General features: G+C 46.9%; 1 protein-coding gene across 4 annotated transcripts in view; it reads left to right on the top strand.

Annotated features, from left to right (window-relative positions):
- Positions 1–25,466, top strand: part of MYPN (myopalladin) — a 290,321-nt gene that overhangs the window by 214,690 nt on the left and 50,165 nt on the right. For all 4 annotated transcript variants that reach the window (XM_073596444.1, XM_073596445.1, XM_073596446.1 and 1 more), the window contains one exon: positions 3,682–4,048. In XM_073596444.1, the coding sequence (XP_073452545.1) occupies positions 3,682–4,048 (367 nt within the window). The remainder of the gene's footprint in view (positions 1–3,681; positions 4,049–25,466) is intronic.

Consider the following 25,466-nt stretch of genomic DNA (forward strand, 5'->3'; position numbering starts at 1 on the left):
CGGGTTATTTAACCATCAGTATGGCCCAGGTGATTGAACCATTCTTCCTTTCCGTGGCCTCATTCTGGTCCCTCTCTTCCTTTGCTTCCTGGAGCTCTGTTTCCCATTGGGGCTCTCAGTTGGCTCCCTCACTGAGACCCCCTGGAGTTTTCCGCCGGTTGATCTTTCAGTAATGTTTTTAACATCTTCAACAGCTCCTCCAGTAGCTCAGCATTCACTTCCTTTCGTGGGCACTGGTTCTTGAAGTGTCCTGGATCACCACACTTATAATACTTCCGAATACCCGTCCGTTCAACCTGGTGTTTGGCCTGTGCTTCCATCACTTGTAACAGAGCTTGCTGTACCTGCTCTTGGACTTGAACTCCACTATGTGTTGATTTGACAGGAGTGCCTTTTGGGGTGGTTTGCACTATAGGAATCGTAGTGTGTCCCCCCTACTCAGATTCCTCATCACTCTCTTCCACGCTACCATCCACCTGAACTGATTGTGAAGCGATCTTCTCATTCTTCTGAAATGTCCTTGCTGTAAGTCGAGCCTCCTGATTCTTCTCATCCAGAATGGCCTCCTCTTCTCTCACCAACCCCATCAACTCTGGGTAAGAAGTGGCTTCTTTGGTGCCTTTCAGGAGCAATCGAAGCACAATGGGATGGTTCGGCCAAGCTCCTTGTAGGGTCTGGTCCAACCGAACTTTGTCTGCCTTTATAGGGTTGACACCTTTTTTTAGGATGATCTGGTGCAGAATCTGGTCTATGCGGACAATATATTCTGACAACTTCGCTCCTCATCTGGTGGGTATGTTCAAACTTATACATCAGATCAGATAGCTTCTCCACTCGTCTGTAAACAGCATAGAGGGCCTCAATATAGTCCCTGGCTTCACAATCCGGCTTTCCCCTCTTCAAGCTCCGGATGACATCTGCTGCTGGGCTCAACAAGCTCTCGCTAATTCGCCATCTTTCCACTGGCCCTGACACGCTCCAGTCTTCTATGGCTTGCTTAGCCTGATCCATCCAACTATTAAATTCCTCTTCCCCATCTGGTCTGGGGACACGACCTGAGAAGGTCGGTAGCTTTTGATATCCCTCATTGGTGGATGTCTTGTGACTCTGTATCAGACTGTCTACTAGGCGACTCATGTCTAGATAGAACGATGCAGGAGGCATCCCGGTTCCTGGGCTTTCCACTGCTACACTGGTGGTATTTAGATTACCCACAGCTGGACTGCTGGCAACAGGGCTCTCTGGTGGTGGCCCAGGGGACTTCTCGCCCGCCTCCTCCGGCAACTGTACTGGGATCACATGGCCATCCAGGCCTTCGGCTAGACTCACCACACCCTTCTTGAACTCTGCCGGAATGTCCTCTTTCCACTCTGACACCTGGTAGCCTCAGAACTGTGGTCTTTTCCAACCGGCTCCCATACTCCTGGCTCCATTCGGTGGCCGTAGCTGAGTCCATCCCTTCTTCTGTTCTGGACTCATCAAATGATCTGCTCGGGCACTCCAGATGGGATATCTCGGTGGGACCCCCAAATGTAGCGGTACCGCCCGTGAGGGCTGCTGATTGACTCTATACCCCACTGGCTACCCAGACTCTGCAGATCCTCTCTTACCTCTGACACCTTGGGTTCCATGCTGTAACAGGATGTTATCAATGAGAAACTCACACAATGTCACTGAACCACTCAAAGAGTTTACTAGAGTGAGTAATAATCACAAATGGAAAATATGAATGAACATAAACAATGTATGACAATTGATAACCACTAACTTAGATATGGAACTGTGAACTTAATAATCACCGTAAGAAGCTTATGCAGACAGGTGCACAATGGGACAAGCGTTCAATATGCTCTGAAACCTATATTAAACACCTTCCAACTGAGGCCTCAATACACACACCAAATTGCAATATAAAAACACTTACATTCAACAATACAGTGTAATAGTCAACCTGTACTCAAGGGCTCCCCCTAGATTGCCATTGAATGTTCAAACTTCCAGGTAAAGCTGTGATGCTTTGCAAAAGATGATAAAAGTTCCTTGACTCCAGATTTCATCAGCTAGCCTGTAGTTTAAACTGCAGTATTTGTAATCCAACAAAGCAAAAGAAAGAAAACAAGCTGTAGAATAAATGGTACATTGGTAACTGTGTGACTGAAGAAATATAACCTCTGTAACTTCCTCATTTTGTGTGAGTGCAATACAGTACTGACTTACAGCGCAGGGAATAACAAGCCCCAGAGTTCAGCTGTATTTGGCCTGGAATTAAATAGAAACACTTCTGTGGAACTACAAGTCTCACCAGCAGTCTGTGAATAACTCACTCAACAAACAATGCACTCTACTGAAATGGGCAGATGCCCTCTCACCACCATAGGTTCAGAGGCTGCAAGACTCCGTCCGTACTCCCCTCCTGATGTCACAGTTCGATGAAAAGTACTGCTCCTCTGAATGGCTGGGATGCAGGAAAACCTCCAGGCGTCTTGGTACTGCACACCGATCCACTCGCTAGGCCGGCTGGGCTGTCATCTGAAATCCCTCAGAGGCTGGCACTCCCGCTCCGCGCTGCATAGGCCGCAGTCTCCTGGTCACACAGACCTCCTGCTGGCAGGTATTGAAAGGCGTCCAGAGAGAGCGAAAAATGGCCGCACTCTTCCTTTTATTACTCCTCCCAACATGCAGTGCTGCGCGCTTTGTATTGTCTGTACTGTAGTTCAGGGCTGATCCAGCTAACAGAGTCACTTCCTCTTTCAAACTACACCGCCCACTCATAACAACTGTAATGGATTAGATTAGCAAACCATTGGCTACACATGGTCAGTGTTTGGCTGAAGCCATTTATTATCAATCAACTGTGTTTACTCTTTTTAAATCATAATGGCAACAGAAACTACCCAAATGACCCTGATCAAAAGTTTACATACCATAGTGATTTTGGCCTGATAAGATGCACACAAGTTGACACAAAGGGGTTTGAATGGCTATTAAAGGTAACCATCCACACCTGTGATCTGTTTGCTTGTAATTAGTGTGTGTGTATATAAGGTCATTGAGTTTCTGGACTCCTGACAGACCCTTGCATCTTTCATCCAGTGCTGCACTGATGTTTCTGGATTCTGAGTCATGGGGAAAGCAAAAGAATTGTCAAAGGATCTGCAGGAAAAGGTAGTTGAACTGTATAAAACAGTAAAACAGGAAAGGGATATAAAAAGATATCCAAGGAATTGAGAATGCCAATCAGCAGTGTTCAAACAATGCTTTGGAAAATAACTGACTGTTGTTGGTGTTTTATGATTTGTAGTTCAAGCTAGTTAAAGCTTTAAACCAGAAGAGAAATCTAAGCTGAAGTGGAAAATCAGATCCGTCATCACTGGTAAACATTACCCTGTGGGTCCTAGCGCTAGAATTACCAGGACACATGTGCATTCAGCCTGTAGTTCCCCTCCTTCTGACCTGCATTGTACTTGCGTCAAGGGATTTTTACATTCTCAAAGGCTTGCATGGGAATGCAAGCACCTTTGAATTAAACAAGCAAACAACAGCCCATTGACACAGACCCTAAAGTGCTTTGCATAAATAAATAATGAAGGACAAACTACCATGTTGGTTATTGCAGAGTATCTCAAATTATATTTTATGTGCTTTATTGCATGCATTCCTGATGATGCATTCTTGTTACAGGTTCCAATGAAATTGAAAATCAAACTCCCATAACCATTACCACAATCAATATTGATGCTTTTAAGCGGGAACCTTTGCCAGCAACTGCAACACCTCCACCACCACCACCACCACCACCTGTGGTTGAATCACCATCAAAACCCAAGTTGGAGGGAGTTCTAGTGAACCACAATGAGCCAAGACCAAGTTCTAAAATTGGCTTAAGAGTTCATTTTAATCTGCCAGAAGATGACAAAGGAAGTGAAAGCTCATCTGAAGATGCAAAGAACTATGAGTCGAATAGTCAAGATATGTTAAATGGCCAGTCATACGCAGCATTTTTAGCATCTTCAAAGGAACCTCCACCAGTATTTGCTAAGCCTAAACTGTAAGTCATTTTGTGTTACATACACTATGTATGTACTAATTTTCATTATGAAATGCTATTCTGTATATGCAGAATAGCATTATAGCATTATATGCAATTATTGCCTGCATAGAATATCAGTAAAGTGGGGACATACAGCTGGGATAACAGAAAAGATTTTGGAGTACTTGTAAATCATATATATGAAACTATGATGTAGAACAAACAAATAGCATGTGATCTTGATTCTCATACAGTCTTTGTTAGCAACCATAGCAACCAACCATCTTTTCCAGTTCATATGTTGTTGTATTACTCCTATAGACTCTCTATTATGAGTGATAGCCACCGCGTTCAGAGAGGAAGATAAAGTCAGGGGTGTTTACCACTTTAAAAATTGCATGCACTGCTGATTAGAAGCTTCAGAACAGTACCTATTCAAGTTTTTATACAAATATAAGCAGTTCAAGTTCAATCAATAACCTGAAATGGTATAAGGGTGAGCAATAAACTGTCAAAAGTTAAAAAAAAAATGTTTCGGCTACCAAAAACTGAAAAATAATGTAATTTTCAGAGTTATATAAAAAGTATATGTTTGTTGTGTTACTCTTCTAGACTCTCTTCTAGAATGATAGCCACCACGTTCAGAGGAAGATAAAGTCAGTGGTGTTTGCCACTTTAAAAAGTACATGCACTGCTGATCAGAAGTTTCAGAACAGCATTTTTCCAGTTTTTTTTTTAGAAATATAAGAAGTTTAAGTTCAATCAATAACCTGAAATGGTATAAATGTGTAAAAAATGCAGAGATAATCAAATACCACCAAAAGAAAGCTCTATTTGTGGGGAAAAAAAGAGGTCAATTTTGTTTGGGTACAGCGTCGCACAAACGCGCGATTGTCAGTTAAAGCAACGCAGTGTCGTATCGCAAAGAATGGCCTGGTCGTTGAGCAGCCAAATCTTCCGGGGGTGAAGTGGTTAAATGGTTAAGTGGTTAAAGGTAGTCACTGGGATCACTAAATTACTGATACTGAAGGAGTAACAGAAGGGGTCCTCACAATGGAGATATCCAGGATCTTCAGCTAGCCTGGCATTGGTGCACTTGGTGTCCTGTTGAGCTGGATAAACAAAGGGGTAATTCAAAGTATCCTGGTAGGCAAAAATGAGATGTAGGATGCTAGAAGTATCCTCATAGGTAAAGTGGAATGTAATGACTGTTCAGCAGGGTGCAAGTGTTCCTACAAATGTGGGCACTGGTGAGGCAATGTTGCCTGACTACCATGTTTTTAAAGATGGGTAAACACTCGCTCACCTGTCCTGCGACCAAAGGATCAAGCGACCAGTTCCCCGAAAAAACAGACTGGCCACCTTGTAACTGGATCGGCCCACGCCCTCAGGAACACCTGGAGATACAGCCGGGATGCCTCTTAGGCTGGATGTCCTTCGCCGTCCGACTCCTGGTACCGTGGCAGGATCAGCACACCGGCCTCTGGAGCTGTGACAAGATCAACACACCGACTTCTTGAACTGTGGCTGGATGGATCCCCTCCGTGGGTAACAGCAGCCCCTCAGATCACGACTGTCTCTCTCTCACTCCCTCATCCTCTGACCTTTACCTCAGGACAAAAAATGGAGTCTTTTAAGCCTCATACACACGATCGGATTTTCTAATGGGAATTGTGTGATGACAGGCTGCTGGCGGAAAATCCGACTGTATGTATGCTCCATCGGACAATTCTTGTCAGATTTTCTGCTGACAAATGTTGGCTAGCAGGTTTTTTTAATTTTCCATGGACAAATGTCTGTCGGACAAAAGTCCAAAGTACAAACACGCATGCTCGGAAACAAGAACGAGCCAGAAGCGGTCGGTCTTGTAAACTAGCCTTCGTAATGGAGAATTAACATTCGTGACATGGCGCACATTCTCTTTAATGGGATAATAATGAAGCTGCTTTGCTGGTGATACTGATAGAGTTATTGCAAACAAATTTTCAAAGGCTTTTTTTTTGGGCAAGTTACCACAATACCATTATCCCATAGTTTTTAAGATCAAAGATACAACAATGCTGGTGTCAATTTACATTGTATTTTTTTTAAATGTAACTGCCTACTCCCAAACTATCATTTGAAGTAAAACACATAGCCAAGTATTATTCTACACAAATTTTTATTGTGCATTAAAAAAATAAAACAAATAAAATTAGACATGCTATCTGCCAATAGAACTAAATAAAAAAGTGCATTCTATGCATCCAAAAATATAGAAAATATAACAAATCAAATCATTATTATTCAACCAAAAAATAAAATAAAAGCCTCATGCATGTGTCCTGCTTCTTAATATAGGGGGTCAACAATGCCAAGAGTTGGTGAAAGCAGGGGTCCGTCATCCCGAGATAATGCAGAAAAACATCTGGATTATTCTCCTGGAGCAAAGGCATATGACATAATTGGTCATGATTAATAAAGCAACCAATTTTTGGTCCAAGAACTCCTCCTCCTCCTGTTCCTGGACTGGACTTGGGTCAAAGCAATAAGTCCAAGGCTAATAATAAATCTCCTCTGATTCCGCAACATGTCTGGTTGATGAACGGCCGTTCAGAGACTAACTGAAAAGCACGAAATGAAAAGCGCAAACTGAAAAGCGCTAAATGAAAAGCGCAAAATGAAAAGAGCGAATCAACACTCATCAAACTTCTACTAACATGAAATTAGCAGAAGGAGCCCAAAGGGTGGCGCTAAAGAGCTGAAAAACCACGTATTACGTCACTACGTTCATGTTTGTTGGCCTACAATTCCCTGCCGTTTGTATGCAAGACAAGTTTAGGCCAACGCCCTTCGGACAAAAGTCCACGGTGGATCCGATCGTGTGTACGAGGCTTAACTTTCCTGTCAGCAAATACTGCTGGGATTTGTATTTCTCCCTGTATACCAGTCTATGGGGCCATTTTGTGTGGGAACTGCATGTCCCAGAATCCATTGCAAATCTCCCTGCAGTTCAGTACAGTCTCTCCCATTGGCTGTTGTAACTGTGCCCTTAATTGGCGAGAGGCTGCTGAATGCACAGCTCTGTGTGTGTCAGCTCACATTACATTACTCAGTCAGTGAAAACAAGAAGAAGGAGGGGGGTGAAAAGGCCCATGCAGACATGACAGCCAGCTCTCTCCCCTCTTTCAGGCTAAAAAGCCTGTGCACATACAGTCATCTGTGTTAATGTACATGCAGCCCATCTGTGTTAATGTAAGTCTTTGGCTGCAATACCTGCTACACACTCCCCCCACCAAAGAACCTTTGGTCCTTAAAAAGAGGTAAAGAGTCTGCGACCTGTTACATGCTTTGTATGTACACGCAGGGGGGAAAGCAAGTTAGTGTACACAGGAAAACAAGCAGTTTATATAAGAACCTGGCAGAGGAACCTCCCACCAATTAGCATAGGAGGGGAGGTTGTCCCGCCTACAGGCCACCTGAATTGGTATAGCCCAGCTAGATGTGCCAGGGGTGATTTGGGGTTGTCCTCCACCAAATCTGTGGTGGAAAAACATGGCACCTCAAGTCCTTTTTGAAGGGAAAACACCTTCCTCAGAGCTTTCACCCAGAGTATCATAGGTCAGTCTCCTTGGTGGGTGAATAGCTCTTTGCTCTCTCTGTTCTTTAGGCTTTGGAATTACAGGCACACTGGTCTCTGCTTCATTCACAGCTTTTTCTTCTTCCTGAATATCAGCCTCAACTTCTTCTTCATCAAAGGAAAGAGAATCCTCGGGGGCTGCTGCTGGCAGGGAAGATTGAGAGTCTTCCAGATCTTCCAAAGGCTTATTCTGAGGCACAAATTCAGGAGCCTCTGGCCTGAGATTTCCAATGTCTGTCACCTTGGAAGGAGAAGAAGGGGTGGTAGCAGACTCTGGCATTTGAGATGGCCACAACCAGTCTATTCCCATCTCTTCATCTTCGCTGTCCTCATCGTCTACATCAAGGGGTATAGACTGATATCTAGTCACTGGTTGGGATCTCTGAGAGGCCGTGGGTGTGGACTGTGAATCTGGCTGTGGTGGCAAACAAACTGCTTCTGACAGAGGCAATAGATGTTTGCGGTGCCAAGTCTTTAGCGGGCCTGTGCTCCCCTCTGGCCAGATTTGATACACTGGGTGTCCTGGCAGCTGCTTGCAAATGACATAGGGCTGCGACTTCCATCAGTCAGCTAACTTGTGCTTTCCAGGGACACCCAGATTCCTCAGCAGCACTCTGTCACCTGGTTGCAAGTCCAGCACCTGTACCCTGAGGTCAAAGTTTCTTTTGTTCCTCTGTCCTCGGGCATCTGAGGCAGCTTGGGCCTTGTCATAGGCGGTCTTCAGACTTTTCTGTAAGCGGTCCACATACACTCTGTGGGTGGTTGTTGAGGTATGGTCTAAGGACGTGCCAAAGGCGAAGTCTACTGGCAGCCGGGCCTCCTGTCCAAACATCAGACGATAGGGAGAGTATCCTGTGGCATCGTTTGCGGTGCTGTTTTAAGCATGCACAATAGCGGCTATAATCTTTCTCCAGTGCTGCTTTTGTTCTGAATTCAAAGTCCCAAGCATATCCAGGAGGGTTCGGTTAACCTCTCTGGCTGAGGATCCCCTTGAGGATGATATGGGGTGGTTCTGCACTTCTTAATGCCTAACAGGTCTAAAAGTGTCTTGATGAGGCTGCTCTCCAAGTCTCTCGTTTGATCAGAGTGGATACGTTGGGGCAGGCAATAGTGTACAAAGAACTTCTCCACTAAGATCTTGACCAACGTGGATGCCTTTTGATCCTTTGTGGGAAATGCCTGGGCATAACGAGTGAAGTAGTCCATTACTACCAGGATATTTCCCTGTCCACTCAGATCAGGCTCCAAGCACAGAAAGTCAATGCACACCAGCTCCATGGGTCCCTGACTCTGAAGATGGCCCATTGGGGCAGCTCGGTGAGGCAGAGTCTTCCGTTGAATGCACCTGATGCAGGAGTGGTGGTAACCCTCAACTTAAGCCCACATGTAGGGTCAGTAGAATCGGTCCCTCACCAGGTGGAAAGTTCTTTTGGGTCCTAAGTGGCCATGACTGTCGTACTGTCTCCCTGTGTTTTTATGGCAGGAACAACTGCCATTTTTCTTCGAGATCATCAGAGGGGCCTCTTCGGTAGACCACCCCTTGATGCAGCTGCAAACGATCCCACTCTCGGTGCAGTACATGAGCCTCCTTCGGGGAGTCAGTGAGGAGCGAGTCAGGGCGTTGGCTCTCCAAGGCCTTCAATGCCAAGCTACAGAGAGGGTCTTCCAACTGGTCCCTTTGCAAGTCTTTCTTAGAAAGCTTTGGCAGACCTTTACCCCCGACTTGGTTGATGTTGCAATAACATCTAGGGACACCAGCGGCTGACATTCCAATGTCTTTGTTCCCGACCCCGGTCGATGCTTCAGACTGAAAGTAAACCCTGATAGGGCAACCATACATCTGTGACCCGTGGCATCCAACTTGGTGGTAGTGAGGATGTAGGTGAGAGGATTATTGTTGGTTTTGATTACAAACTCTGCTCCATACAGGTAATCCCTCAGCTTAAGTTTGTGCGTGGGGTAGTTCTTCTTGGCGGGTGTCAAGCTTCGGCTCAAATAGGCAACAGGCCGTAGATGGCTGTCGTGCTATTAATACATCACCCCACCTAACCCATCTCGACTGTCATCAATGTGTAGTTCATATGGCTTGGTTGGATCTGCATAAACCAGGACTGGAGCAGTTGTTAGGCTCCATTTCAGCTACCTAAAGGCTTCTTTACATTGGGCAGTCCACTGTTCCAGAATGGACCCTCTGGGTTTTCTGGGCCCTCCAGCTGGTCTGACATGCTTCGTGAAATCTGGGTCATCGTCTTTCTCTTCCCTTTTTAGTAGCCCATTGAGTGAGCGAGCTATTTTAGCGAATCCCTCGACTAATCTTCTGTAATAGGAACAGAATCCCAGAAATGACCTGAGCTTGGTCACATTAGTAGGCCTCGGCCAGGAGGTGACAGCTTCCAGCTTCTGGGGGGTCACTCCATGATGCAGACACGATGTGACCAAGGTAGTTGACTGAGGGTTGATAAAACTGGCACTTCTCCAAAGACAGCTTCAACCCCTCGTCATGGAGTCTCTTGAGGACCTTTTCCAGACGCTATTTGTGCTCCTCTAAGGTCCTCCCGAAGACAATGATGTCGTCTAGATACACCAACACCTCTATCAGGTTCATGTCACCCACCATCTTCTCCATGAGCCTTTGGAAAGTGGCTGGGGTGCCGAACAGGCCTTGAGGCATGCGTTCAGATTCAAAGAACCCCACTGGGGTAATGAAGGCAGTCTTCTTCTGATCCCCAGGATGCATGGGGATTTGGTAGTACCCACTCTTCAGGTCCAGCACGCTAAACCATTTTGCCCCTGACAGGCTCTGCAAGGCATTCTCTATCCTTGGGGTGGTGTACTGGTCGGGAATGATCCTTCGGTTTAGCGTTCTGTAGTCGATACACAGCCTTAGTGACCCATTCTTCTTCCGTACCACCACTATCGGAGAAGTGCATGAGCTTCGGGATTCTCGGATGATACATGCTCCCTTCAATTCTGCCAATTGCTCAAGCAGATCTTCCAAGTCTCCTAAAGGAATCTTTCTGTGAACGGCTTATGCACATCCCACTCTTTGCTCATCCCACATCGAATTTACTCTTCGAGAATGCAGCCTGCCATCTCAGGAGCTGAGTCTTGGCTCTTTCTCTCCATTCGGGTGAGAGAGGAGTGTTCTTCGGATAGAACTCCTCGACAGGGATCCCATCCTTCCCCCCCCCCCCCCCACCAAATCAGACTGTGAGACTGGGGGTAGGTAGCCGGATTCACTTGTCCCAGCAACATCCGAACCGGCATCTTCACTGGCGAGGCTGTTATGTTGCGGACACTGACCGAGATCCTCCTGTGACTTCTTTGCAATACTTTGGTTGAAACCACTTCGGGAATCATCTCCATTCCCATGTCTTCTATCTGTCTGTCCACTTCAAGGACAATGAAAGGGCCTGGTGGTTTTCAATTTAGCTTGACAGATGCCCTAAACAGGTCATTTCACCAGGCTGCAACACCTTCTCACTCCGGTCCAAGCGCCAGATCTTTCCCACTCCTTCAACATGGGCCTTCTGTTCTTGTACCAGATGCTGATATGCTTGTCTCAACATGAGGTGCACACTTGTAGTTGAAGTGTCTTGCTCTTGGACAAGAAGTGTCAACAGTCTTCTGACAAGATTAGTATTAGTCCCGGTGATAAGAGAACTCTTACTGGCCCCTGGTTGGCAAGGACAGACCACTGCCAAAGTATCAAAGGTCTCAGCTTTCCCAGCTACAGGGGGATCGAAGGTCAGCTTGACTGGTAGATAGCCATCATAGGGGAAGTTCTGAGTACCAATGCCCCATATCCCTAGCTCTTCCAACTTCTGCAATGGCAGGTGTTTGAGGTGCCTGTCAAAGAAAACTCTGTAGAGGAAGGTCGCTTGAGCTCCGGTATCCAGGAGAGCCTTGTTGTAGATTCCCTCTACTTGGATGGAGACAACGGGAGAAGGTCCCACTAGCTTGGCAGGGAATTTGGGGGAAGTGGTAACCTTGGCCTGTTCAGTGGCTTGTATCCGTGCTCCTTTCTTGCGCAAGTTCTGATCCGGCTTGAGTCTCCGTTGAGCTCTGGGAGTCTGGTGTGCATTGAATCTCTGACACCGGGTAGCATGGGTCAAAGGGAGTGGGACACTGGGTCGCTTGGAGGCAACAACGGGAGCCCTCTGCAAGGGTTTGGACTTCCGCTGCGGTCTCTTTGTGTCGTTGGTTTTTCTGGAGCTAGCTAATGTAGATGGGCACCTGGTTGACTCCTTCACCGGGGCCCTATGGAGTTTTCTGCCGACTTTTGGCGCTGTGCTTTAGGCTTCACTGGGCTTGGGCATACTCATCGATAATGTCTAACTCCTCCACAGTTGAAGCAGATTCCTTGGTTTTCTGGCTTCTCCACCTGAGCAACCGTAGAGCTTGAGGACTTCTTGGACACTGAAACTTAATTGCTAGGTAGAACAGTGGGCTTGGCGGCCAACATGGTCATCATCTCTATCAGCTGCGACACCTGAGTCTTATGAAGCTCGACCTGGGGGTGGCCATCAGCTGCACTGGCCACCCTGACCCCAACAACAGATTCTGACCCCTGACTCTTTTTTTTGTTTTCCAGCATGTCCTCCTCTTCCCGCACAATCCAGATCAGGTCTGGATACTTCAAGATGCCACCATCTTGCCGTGTTCTCAACAGGAGGGTGATGGGGTCCAAGGGCTGGGCACCCCTCAAGACTTGCTGGGCACGGACCATATCCACCTTCCGGGGGTCTAGACCCTTCTTCAGCAAGATCTGGTGCATAATTTTGTCCAAACGTCTCATGTACTCCGACAGCTTCTCTCCCTCATTTTGGTAAGTGTGCTCAAACTGGTAAATTAGATTAGAAACCTTCTCTGTGCGCCCAAACACATCCTGCAGAATGTTCAGGTAGTCCTGGGCAACACAATCTTGCTTGCTGAGCTTCAAATTGCGGATGGCTTCTGAGGCAGGCCCTTTTAAACTCTCTGTGATTCTCAGTTTCTTATGGGTCTCAGGAATGTCCCATTCATCCAAGGCTTGTGTGACCTGGTCCAGCCACTCTTCAAAGTTGTCCTCCCCTGTAGGCACTGGTTGTCTTCCAGAGAAGGCCCTGAGCTTCCGATACCCAGTTCCAGAGTATGTTGGAGGGTCTTTCTGACATTTTGACACAAAGTCTCCCAGGGCAGCAAGGAATTCTGATCCAATCGTGGCCAGAGGTGACGGGGAGGGAACTTCTTCCATAGTTGACTTGGCTTGACTGGAGCTGGTAGGATCTGGAACCTTCAGATGGATTGTACAAAGCTCCGTCTTGTTGGCCAATTGCACACTGGACCTTTGAAGCTTTTAGGGACTCCTTGTCTCCACTCTAACAGCGCAAAGGTGCAGGAGGTCCCACGGTCTGTTTTGACAGCAATGACCCACACCTTCCTGTCTGGGGACACCGTCTTCACAGCTTGGCTGATTTGTTCCTCAGCCCAGGCCTCCCCAGGGAGTTTGATCACCATGCTCAACTCTGAGCAGGCGCCTTCTTCACGACACCACTAAGTCGCAGATGCAGGGTCATCTTGGCACTTGTAGGGGTGCTGTCTTGAGGAGTTGATTGCAGAGTAGTGGAAGTTCCCCTTTAAAGGTAGTCACTGGCATCACTAAATTACTGATACTAAAGGTGTAACAGAAAGGGTCCTCACAATGGAGATATGCAGGATCTTCAGATAGCCTGGCGTTGGTGCACTTGGTGTCCTGTTGAGCAGGATAAACAAAGGGGTACTTCAAAGTATCTTGGTAGGCAAAAATTAGTTGTAGGATGCTAGCAGTATCCTGATAGGCAAAGTGGAATGTGGTGACTGTTCAGCAGGGTGCAATGTTCCTACAAATGTGGGCACTGGTGAGGCAATGTTGTCTGACTACCGTGTCTTTAAGGATGGGGAAACACCCGCTCACCCTTCCTGCGAACAAAGGGTCAAGCTACCAGTTCCCCACGAAAAACTCAACTGGCCACCTTGTAACCAGATCGGCCCACGCCCTCAGGAACACCTGGAGATATCGACAGGATCCCTCTCAGCCGTCCGACTCCTGGAACTGTGGCAGGATCAGCAGACCGACCTCTGGAGCTGTGGCTGGATCAACACACTGACTTTTGGAACCGTGGCTGGATGGATCCCCTCCATGGGTAACAGCAGCTCCTCAGATCACATCTGTCTCTCTCTCACTCCCTCATCCTCTGACCTTTACCTCAGGACTAGGGATGAGCCGAACACCCCCCCGGTTCGGTTCGCACCAGAACCTGCGTACGGACCGAAAATTCGCACAAACGTTAGAACCCCATTGACGTCTATGGGACTCGAACGTTCGAAATCAAAAGTGCTCATTTTAAAGGCTAATTTGCATGGTATTGTCCTAAAAATGGTTTGGGGACCCGGGTCCTGCCCCAGGGGACATGTATCTATGTAAAAAAAAACTTTTAAAAACAGCCGTTTTTTTTCGGGAGCAGTGATTTTAATGATGCTTAAATTAAAAAAAAAAGTGAAATATTCCTTTATATATCGTACCTGGGGGGTGTCTATAGTATGCCTGTAAAGTGGCGCGTGTTTCCCGTGCTTAGAACAGTCCCTGCACAAAATGTCATTTTTAAAGGAAAAAAGGTAATTTAAAACTGCTTGCGGCTTTAATGTAATGTCGGGTCCTGGCAATATGAATAAAAATCAGTGAGACAAATAGCATGGGGACCCCCCAGTCCATTGCCAGGCCCTTTGGGTCTTGTATGGATATTAAGGGGAACCCCGCACCCAAACTAAAAAAGGAAACAGCAGTATACAGGCTCTGTACTCTGAACAGCAGTATACAGGTGGTGCAAACAAGATAGGGACTGTAGATTTGTTGTTAAGTAGAATCTGTTTGTAATTTTGAACTGGTACATTTTTAACGTGTAGCTCCAGCCAAAAAATCTATTTTAAGCTTTTTGGAAAACATAGGGAAGGGTTATCACCCCTGTGACATTTGTTTTGCTGCCTGTGCTCCTCTTCAGAAGATTTCACCTCACTTTTTGTCCCAATGACAAATGTTTTTTGAAAATTTGGGTTTTTTTGTGAAACAAGGATTGGTGATAAAGCATCAGTGGAAAGGAGAAATGTTTTTCCAATATTAACTCTTACAGGAGAGAATTTCCCTTCCTAGGGGTAGATTTCATCTCACTTCCTGTTGTCTCCTTCTGTTTGCAAGTAGGAGTCGTTTGTAAGTTGGATGTTTGAAAGTAGGGGCCTGCCCTATATACTCAGCAGAAATTTGGGCTTTAGGTGTTGTTGTGGCCACAACACTGTAAGCCCTCACAGGGCCCTGCTGTGAAATATTAGATTAAGAATTGTAATTACATGCCCAACAGGGACAGAAAAATTGGGCCTTTGGTGGTGGTGGTGGTGCTGGTGCCACAACACTAAGTCCTCACTCGCTCTTGATGGGTGCAGAAACAGGCCCTGCTGTGAAATATTAGATCAAGAATTGTATTTACATGCCCAACAGTGGCAGAAAAATTGGGCCTTTGGTGGTGGTGGTGGTGCTGGTGCCACAACAATGTAAGTCCTCACTTGCTCTTGGTGGGCGCAGGAGCGGGCCCTGCTGTGAAATATTAGATCAAGAATTGTAATTACATGCCCCTGTTGAACAGGGGCTGAAAAATTGGGCCTTAGGCACTGGTGCTGGTGCCACAACACTGCAACCCCTCACAGATACTCTAGTTGGAACGCAGAAACGAGCCCTGCTGCAAAGTATTGCATCAAAAATTGTAATTACACGCCCCTGTTAGACAGGGGCTGAAAAATTGGGCCTTAGGCACTGGTGCTGGTGCCACAACACTGCAATCCCTCACAGATACTCTAGTTGGAACGCAGGAATGAGCCCTGCTGCAAAGTATTGCATCAAAAATTGTAATTACACGCCCCTGTTAGACAGGGGCTGAAAAATTGGGCCTTAGGCACTGGTGCTGGTGCCACAACACTGCAACCCCTCACAGATAATCTAGTTGGAACGCAGGAACAAGCCCCGCTGCAAAGTATTGCATCAAAAATTGTAATTACACGCCCCTGTTAAACAGGGGCTGAAAAATTGGGCCTTAGGCACTGGTGGCGGCGCCCAGAACCAAAAATGTTCTTACAAGCTATCAGCGTGATCATTGAGGAGGAAGAGGATAATTACTTAGGATAGTCACTCAGCATCAGCATAGGCAGTCTTTGAAGGGATCTGAGATTTCAAAAAAAATTATTCGGTTACATCAGCATCAGGTGCTTGGTAGCTGGTGGTGATCCAAGACTGATTCATTTTTATGAAGGTCCGTCAATCGACCGAGTCGGTGGACAGACGCAACCTGCGATCGGTTACAAAGCCTCCAGCAGCACTGAATGTGCGTTCCGAAAGAACGCTGGACGCAGGACAGGCCAGTAGCTCAATTGCATACTGTGCAAGCTCTGGCCAGTGATCCATCCTCAAGACCCAGTAACCCAGAGGATTTTCGGTGGGAAAGGTGTCCAAGTCAGATCTTGCCCCTAGGTATTCCTGCACCATGTAAAACAGGCGCTGGCGATGGTTGCTGGAACCGATCATACCTTGGGGCTGTGGACCAAAAAATTGTCTGAACGCATCGTTCAGACGGCCACCTTCTCCACCGCTCCTTCTTTGACTGACCCAAGCCTCAGCAACACATCCAGAAACAGGAGTTTGTAACCTCCCAGTCTCTGGGAACGCGTTGCACAGACCTTTCTGCAAGGCCTCCCGAAGATGTTTCATCCTCTGCTCCCTCTGCGATGGCAAGATAACCATACCCTTGTAACGTGGATCAAGGAGGGTTGGCAGCCAGTATTGGTCCTTCTCCTTGATACCACGAATACGAGGATCCTTACGCAGGCTTTGCAGGATCAGGGAGGCCATGCAGCGTAGGTTTGCTGAGGCATTCGGTCCGGAGTCCTCTGGGTCACTAAGGACGACATGGTCCGCAGCCACCTCCTCCCAGTCACGTACAAGTCCATGTGTTTCTTGGGACTGATCCCTTAAAGACTGCTGCTGATGCTGAGTGCCAGGCTCCACCTGCATACTGACACAATCCTCCTCCTCCTCCTCCTCCTCCTCTTCCTGTGTGATTGGCGGGCACGCAGGAACACTGTCTGGATAAAGGGGGCCTTGAGAGCTAAGGAAGTCCTCCTCTTCCTGCCTCTGTTCTGCCTCAAGTGCCCTGTCCATTATTCCACGCAGCGTGTGCTCCAACAGGTGGACAAGGGGGACAGTGTCACTGATGCATGCACTGTCAGGGCTCACCATCCTCGTGGCCTCCTCAAATGGTGACTGGACAGTGCATGCATCCCTGATCATGGCCCACTGGCGTGGGGAAAAAGAAACAAGCTCCCCTGACCCTGTCCTGGTGCCATAGTCGCACAGGTACTCATTGATGGCCCTCTGCTGCGTGTGCAGCTGCTGCAGCATGGCCAACGTTGAGTTCCACTTGGTGGGCATGTCACAGATTAGGCGGTTCTTGGGCAGGTTAAACTCCTTTTGGAGGTCTTCCAGCCGAGCACTGGCATTATATGACCGGCGGAAATGCACACAGACTTTCCTGGCCTGCCTCAGGACATCCTGTAAGCCCGGGTACCTGCCCAAGAACCGCTGCACCACCAAGTTAAGGATGTGAGCCAAACAGGGCACATGGGTCAGTTGTCCCTGTCGGAGGGCAGAGAGGAGGTTGGTGCCATTGTCGCAAACCACCATTCCTGCCTTAAGTTGGCGTGGCGTCAACCACCTCTGAACCTGCCCCTGCAGAGCTGACAGAACCTCTCCCCCAAGCACACCACCTCAAGCACTGCATGGCATCTTTTGGCCTGCATACTTGCATAGCCCCATGAACGGCTACGGAGCACCGCTGGTTCAAAGGACAAAGCACAGGAAGAGGAAGAAGAAGAGGAGGGGGTGGAGGAGAGAGGTGTGTCACAATCATTAGTAGTGGCATTTTGGAGGCGTGGTGGCGGAACAACCTCCAACACTACTGCACCTTGTCCTGCATCCTTCCCAGCTGCCAGCAGAGTCACCCAATGCGCGGTGAAACTTAGGTAACATCCCTGTCCATGCCTGCTGGACCATGAGTCAGCGGTAATATGCACCTTACTGCTGACCGCCCTGTCCAGCGAGGCATGGACATTGCCTTCCACATGCCGGTAGAGAGCCGGAATCGCCTTCCGTGAGAAAAAGTGGCGTTTGGGTACCTGCCACTGAGGAACCGCACATTCCACAAACGCACGGAAGGGGGCAAAGTCTACCAACTGAAAAGGCAGCAGTTGAAGTGCTAGCAATTTTGCCAAGCTAGCATTCAACCGCTGGGCATGTGGATGGCTGGGAGCGAACTTCTTTTGGCGGTGCAGCAGCTGGGACAAGGAAATTTGCCTGGTACAATCTGACGTCGATGTACCGAAAGCAGATTGCCCACAAGTACATGGCTGTGACACACCTAATTCTACACCTTTATTCCTCTCAGTGCAGGTCTCAGAGAGGACTGAAGGTATAGTGGGGTTGGAGATCTCAGCTGATGAGGAGCAAGGAGAGGTCCTCTTTGTTCTTTGGTGTGGGTCTTTTAGATACGCTTGCCAATGAACTGCATGGCAGGTCAACATATGTCTGGTCAAGCATGTGGTGCCCAAGCGGGAGATGTTTTGGCCACGCGAGATATGCTTGAGACATATGTTGCAAATAGCAGCGGTGCGATCTGATGCACTCGTCTCAAAAAAGGCCCACACCAAAGAACTTTTGGAATAACGCGCAGAGACAGCAGCGCCCTGCACATGCGGAGCTTTGGGGTGTGATGCAGTCAGTGTGCTGCCCTTAGGCTGGCCCTTGGAGGGCATCCTGCCTCGTTGATGATGTGCTTCCTCCTCCTCCCCTCTCCTATCAGGCACCCACGTTGAGTCAGTGACCTCATCATCCCCTCCCTCCTCATCACTGGAGCAAACATGGCAGTATGCTGCAGCAGGGGGAGCATGACTGCCAGATTGCTGTCCTTCTTGGGCTCCCCCTCTGTCCATGCTCACGTTACTGCCTTCATCTAGCTCAGTATCATCATCAGAGCCTTCTAAACGCTGGGCATCCTCCTGGAGCATGTAACCAACACTGTGGTCAAACAGTTCGAGGGACTCCTCAGGAGGACATGGTGGGGCTAGGGAAGGAGTCACTGATGCCATTGAGCTGAGGGAAGAGGCCACGTTGGCAGCTGCTTTGCCAGACAAAGTACCCTGAGCATTAGTGAGAGAAGATGAGGAGGATGAAGACGGCTTGGTCATCCACTTGACCAAGTCTTCCGCATGTTGCGGCTCAACACGGCCAGCTGCCGAAAAAAAGGCCAAGCATGTCCCACGGCCACGTGCTGATGAGGATGCACCGTCTCCACGACTGGCACTGTTGCCTCTAGACAGAGAGCCTGCTTGCCCTCTTTTATTGGCTTGTGACTGTCTGCCTCTCCTTGTTGGCCTTCCAGACATACTAATGGCCTGTAGCTGCACTAAGCTGGGATATATATATATATATATATATATATATATATATATATACTGATAATGCAGCTAGTAAAATCAACTGCCTGCCTGTAGTATGAGAACACCACCAACCTTCTACAGGTATCTTTAGCTGAACACTGTGCAGAGCTCACAAAAAACCAACTTGTAGCTTATTTAGCTGCCTGCGGTAGTGATAGGATCAGGAAAACACCACCAACCTTCGATAGGTAGCTTTAGGTGAACACTGTGCAGAGCTCGCAAAAAACTAACTTGTAGCTTATTTAGCTGCCTGCGGTAGTGATAGGATCAGGAAAACACCACCAACCTTTTACAGGTAGCTTTAGCTGAACACTGTGCAGAGCTCGCACTACACTAACTTGTAGTTTTAGCTGAACACTGCGAGGAGGATGCACTACACTAACTTGTAGATTTAGCTGAACACTGTTCAGAGGACGCACTACACTAACTTGTAGCTTTAGCTGAACACTGTGCAGAGGTCCACTACACTAACTTGTAGTTTTAGCTGAACACTGTGCAGAGGTCGCACTACACTAACTTGTAGCTTTAGCTGAACACTGTGCAGAGGTCGTACTACACTAACTTGTAGTTTTAGCTGAACACTGTTCAGAGGACGCACTACACTAACTTGTAGCTTTAGTTGAACACTGTGCAGAGGTCGCACTACACTAACTTGTAGTTTTAGCTGAACACTGTGAGGATGACGCACTACACTAACTTGTAGCTTTAGCTGAACACTGTGCAGAGGTCGCACTACACTAACTTGTAGTTTTAGCTGAACACTGTGAGGAGGACGCACTACACTAACTTGTAGCTTTAGCTGAACACTGTGAGGAGGACGCACTACCCTAACTTGTAGCTTTAGCTGAACACTGTGCAGAGGTCACACTAAACTAATATGTAGCTTTAGCTGAACACTGTGAGGAGGACGCACTACCCTAACTTGTAGCTTTAGCTGAACACTGTGCAGAGGTCACACTAAACTAACTTGTAGCTTTAGCTGAACACTGTGAGGAGGATGCACTACCCTAACTTGTAGCTTTAGCTGAACACTGTGCAGAGGTCACACTAAACTAACTTGTAGCTTTAGCTGAACACTGTGCAGAGGTCGCACTACACTAACTTGTAGTTTAAGCTGAACACTGTTCAGAGGACACACTACACTAACTTGTAGCTTTAGCTGAACACTGTGAGGAGGACGCACTACCCTAACTTGTAGCTTTAGCTGAACACTGTGCAGAGGTCACACTAAACTAACTTGTAGCTTTAGCTGAATATTGTGAGGAGGATGCACTACCCTAACTTGTAGCTTTAGCTAAACACTGTTCAGATGATGCACTACACTAACTTGTAGCTTTAGCTGAACACTGTGCAGAGGTCGCACTACACTAACTTGTAGCTTTAGCTGAACACTGTGCAGAGGTCGCACTACACTAACTTGTAGTTTTAGCTGAACACTGTTCAGAGGATGCACTACACTAACTTGTAGCTTTAGCTGAACACTGTGCAGAGGTCGCACTACACTAACTTGTAGTTTTAGCTGAACACTGTGAGGATGACGCACTACACTAACTTGTAGCTTTAGCTGAACACTGTGCAGAGGTCGCACTACACTAACTTGTAGTTTTAGCTGAACACTGTGAGGAGGACGCACTACACTAACTTGTAGCTTTAGCTGAACACTGTGAGGAGGATGCACTACCCTAACTTGTAGCTTTAGCTGAACACTGTGCAGAGGTCACACTAAACTAACTTGTAGCTTTAGCTGAACACTGTGAGGAGGACGCACTACCCTAACTTGTAGCTTTAGCTGAACACTGTGCAGAGGTCACACTAAACTAACTTGTAGCTTTAGCTGAACACTGTGCAGAGGCCGCACTACACTAACTTGTAGTTTAAGCTGAACACTGTTCAGAGGTCACACTAAACTAACTTGTAGCTTTAGCTGAACACTGTGAGGAGGACGCACTACCCTAACTTGTAGCTTTAGCTGAACACTGTGCAGAGGTCACACTAAACTAACTTGTAGCTTTAGCTGAACACTGTGAGGAGGACGCACTACACTAACTTGTAGCTTTAGCTGAACACTGTTCAGATGATGCACTACACTAACTTGTAGTTTTAACTGAACACTGTGAGGAGGACGCACTACACTAAATTGTAGCTTTAGCTGAACTCTGTGCAGAGGTCACACTACACTAACTTGTAGTTTTAGCTGAACACTGTGAGGAGGACGCACTACCCTAACTTGTAGCTTTAGCTGAACACTGTGCAGAGGTCACACTAAACTAACTTGTAGCTTTAGCTGAATATTGTGAGGAGGATGCACTACCCTAACTTGTAGCTTTAGCTAAACACTGTGCAGAGGTCACACTAAACTAACTTGTAGCTTTAGCTGAACACTGTGAGGAGGACGCACTACCCTAAATTGTAGCTTTAGCTGAACACTGTGCAGAGGTCACACTAAACTAACTTGTAGCTTTAGCTGAACACTGTGAGGAGGACGCACTACACTAACTTGTAGCTTTAGCTGAACACTGTTCAGATGATGCACTACACTAACTTGTAGTTTTAACTGAACACTGTGAGGAGGACGCACTACACTAAATTGTAGCTTTAGCTGAACTCTGTGCAGAGGTCACACTACACTAACTTGTAGTTTTAGCTGAACACTGTGAGGAGGACGCACTACACTAACTTGTAGCTTTAGCTGAACACTGTGCAGAGGACGCACTACACCAACTTGTAGCTTTAGCTGAACACTGTGAGGAGGATGCACTACCCTAACTTGTATCTTTAGCTGAACACTGTGCAGAGGTCACACTAAACTAACTTGTAGCTTTAGCTGAACACTGTGAGGAGGACACACTACCCTAACTTGTAGCTTTAGCTGAACACTGTGCAGAGGTCACACTAAACTAACTTGTAGCTTTAGCTGAACACTGTGCAGAGGTCGCACTACACTAACTTGTAGTTTAAGCTGAACACTGTTCAGAGGTCACACTAAACTAACTTGTAGCTTTAGCTGAACACTGTGAGGAGGACGCACTACCCTAACTTGTAGCTTTAGCTGAACACTGTGCAGAGGTCACACTAAACTAACTTGTAGCTTTAGCTGAACACTGTGAGGAGGACGCACTACACTAACTTGTAGCTTTAGCTGAACACTGTTCAGATGATGCACTACACTAACTTGTAGTTTTAACTGAACACTGTGAGGAGGACGCACTACACTAAATTGTAGCTTTAGCTGAACTCTGTGCAGAGGTCACACTACACTAACTTGTAGTTTTAGCTGAACACTGTGAGGAGGACGCACTACCCTAACTTGTAGCTTTAGCTGAACACTGTGCAGAGGTCACACTAAACTAACTTGTAGCTTTAGCTGAATATTGTGAGGAGGATGCACTACCCTAACTTGTAGCTTTAGCTAAACACTGTGCAGAGGTCACACTAAACTAACTTGTAGCTTTAGCTGAACACTGTGAGGAGGACGCACTACCCTAACTTGTAGCTTTAGCTGAACACTGTGCAGAGGTCACACTAAACTAACTTGTAGCTTTAGCTGAACACTGTGAGGAGGACGCACTACACTAACTTGTAGCTTTAGCTGAACACTGTTCAGATGATGCACTACACTAACTTGTAGTTTTAACTGAACACTGTGAGGAGGACGCACTACACTAAATTGTAGCTTTAGCTGAACTCTGTGCAGAGGTCACACTACACTAACTTGTAGTTTTAGCTGAACACTGTGAGGAGGACGCACTACACTAACTTGTAGCTTTAGCTGAACACTGTGCAGAGGACGCACTACACCAACTTGTAGCTTTAGCTGAACACTGTGAGGAGGATGCACTACCCTAACTTGTAGCTTTAGCTGAACACTTGCAGAGGTCACACTAAACGAACTTGTAGCTTTAACTGAACACTGTGAGGAGGACGCACTACACTAACTGTAAATAGTCTAGCTGCCTGACTGTGGTACTGTGGATCAAAAGATTACCAGCAATTTTCTTCAGGTAGCTGTAAATACTATAACAAGACAAGCCTGCCTGTCAGTAGGAAGATAACAGGAACGGATCTAGCTAAACTGAACACAGTGTATATATATATATATATATATATATATATATATATATATATATATATATATATATATATATATACACAACACCTGGGATGCATATATATACACAATACACTGTAAGTGCAGCTAACTCACTGACTGTCCTGCCTAATCTAGCTAACTCAAATGAAATGACACTGTCTCTCTGTCTATCTAAGCACGCTGGAACACACTACACAGGGCCGCCGTGCAGGTGGCCTTATATAGTGTGGGGCGTGTTCTAAACCCCCTGAGCCATAATTGGCCAAATCCACCCTGGCTTTGGCCAATTACAGCTCTCTCTACTGACGTCGCTGTGATTGGCCAAGCATGCGGGTTATAGTGCATGCTTGGCCAATCATCAGCCAGCAATGCACTGCGATGCCGCAGTGAATTATGGGCCGTGGCGCGCCACACGAATTTGGTGTGAACGGCCCATAACGTTCACAATTCGGCGAACGATCGAACAGCAGATGTTCCAGTCTAACATGGGTTCGACTCAAACGGAAGCTCATCCCTACTCAGGACACAAAATGGAGTCTTTTACTTTCCTGTCAGCAATGAATTTGTATTTCTCCCTGTATACCAGTCTATAGGGCTGTTTTGTGTGGGAACTGCATGTCCCAGAATCCATTGCAGCTCTCCCTGCAGTTCAGTACAGTCTCTCCCATTGGCTGTTGTAACTGTGCCTTTAATTGGTTTTCTTCTTCTGGCCAAAAGGGGCACAAGAGAATGCTGAAAGCACAGCTCCGTGTGTGTCAGCTCACATTACATTACTCCTCCCTTTTTATTAACGATTAATAGGGATGTAGGTGTATGCTCGTATGCTTGTTTAGGTCAATAACCATAGCCAGAGGATTACTGAAGATAAGAAGAAGTTCTTGTGGACCAACAAATCAAAATGTGAACTCTTCGGTTCAATCCCACAGGGTACTTATGTTCTGTTGGTTAGGCAAAACAATAGTTCCTCATGTTGTAACACCCACTGCCAAAAATGAAGGAAAGAGTGTTAGGGATCATGCACACAGGACGTTTTTACAGGAGCTGTTAGTGGCAGTTGACATTTTTTTAAAGCGGGGGTTCACCCACACCGCCAAAAAAAAAAATATTAAAAGCCAGCAGCTACAAATACTTCAGCTGCTGACTTTTAATACATGGCCACTTACCTGTTCCAGGGTCCAGCGGTGTGGGCAGGGGACGCCGAGAACCCGCTCGGTTCTCGGCAGCTGCCGCCGCCATCCTAGGTGAGGGTATCAGGAAGTGAAGCGTTGCGGCTTCACTTCCCGGTTCCCTACTGCGCATGCGCGAGTCGCGCTGCGCGTCCCAAGTGGTCCCTGCTCTCTCCTGGGAGCTGTGTGTTCCCAGGAGACAGCGCGGTGGGGACGGGAAGAGGCGTAGACTCCCATGGGAGTCTATGCCGGAAGTGGGTGTCTTAGACAGGTATCTGCACCCCCTTCCCCCTTGAAAGGTGCCAAATGTGACACCGGAGGGGGGGAGGGTTCCGAAAAGCGGAAGTTCCATTTTTGTGTGGAACTTCGCTTTAACTGCCTCTAAAAGCCCCTCCATGTTAGCCTATGTGTCCGTGCACACATAAACTGTCAGAGAGACGTTTGAAGGCATAAGCATTTAGGGGCAGTAGGAAAAAACAACAGCCTGTTCTTCCAGGAGCAGTAAAAACGAGCTGTAAAAACAAAAAACCCCAAAAACGCATCTAAACGCGACTAAACACGTCAAGGCGCGTTTACCCGCGTTTGACGTTTTTAGGCATTTTAAGAGTATTTTTAATGAAAAACGCCCAAAATGCTAACGCCAAAAAACGCAATAACGCTAATGTAAAAACGCGGCTAAACGCGACAAAACAGAGCACTTTTGGCGCTGTTGTAGTACTGTGTGCATGAGCCTTTATGGTCTGGGACGTAATATTTGATTTTCATTGTAGAAAGAATGCTACAAAGAAGGTTTGGCTGTAGTATCTGCACAAAGTGTCTACTTTGGCAAATTAGACATTTTAATTAAACCAAACGAATGCAGGATTTCATTTTTATTTCCAGTTGTTTATTTGTTCTATAGTTTAATTTCAGAGTACATTGAGACATTGAACTGTGTTACATTGAGACATTGAACTGTGTATATTTTAATAAAAATGGGAAAAGGGTTGTTCCAAAATGTTTGATCTG

This window comes from Aquarana catesbeiana, linkage group LG08, assembly GCF_042186555.1.
Source record: "Aquarana catesbeiana isolate 2022-GZ linkage group LG08, ASM4218655v1, whole genome shotgun sequence".
In the NCBI taxonomy this organism is placed as follows: Eukaryota; Metazoa; Chordata; class Amphibia; order Anura; family Ranidae; genus Aquarana; species Aquarana catesbeiana.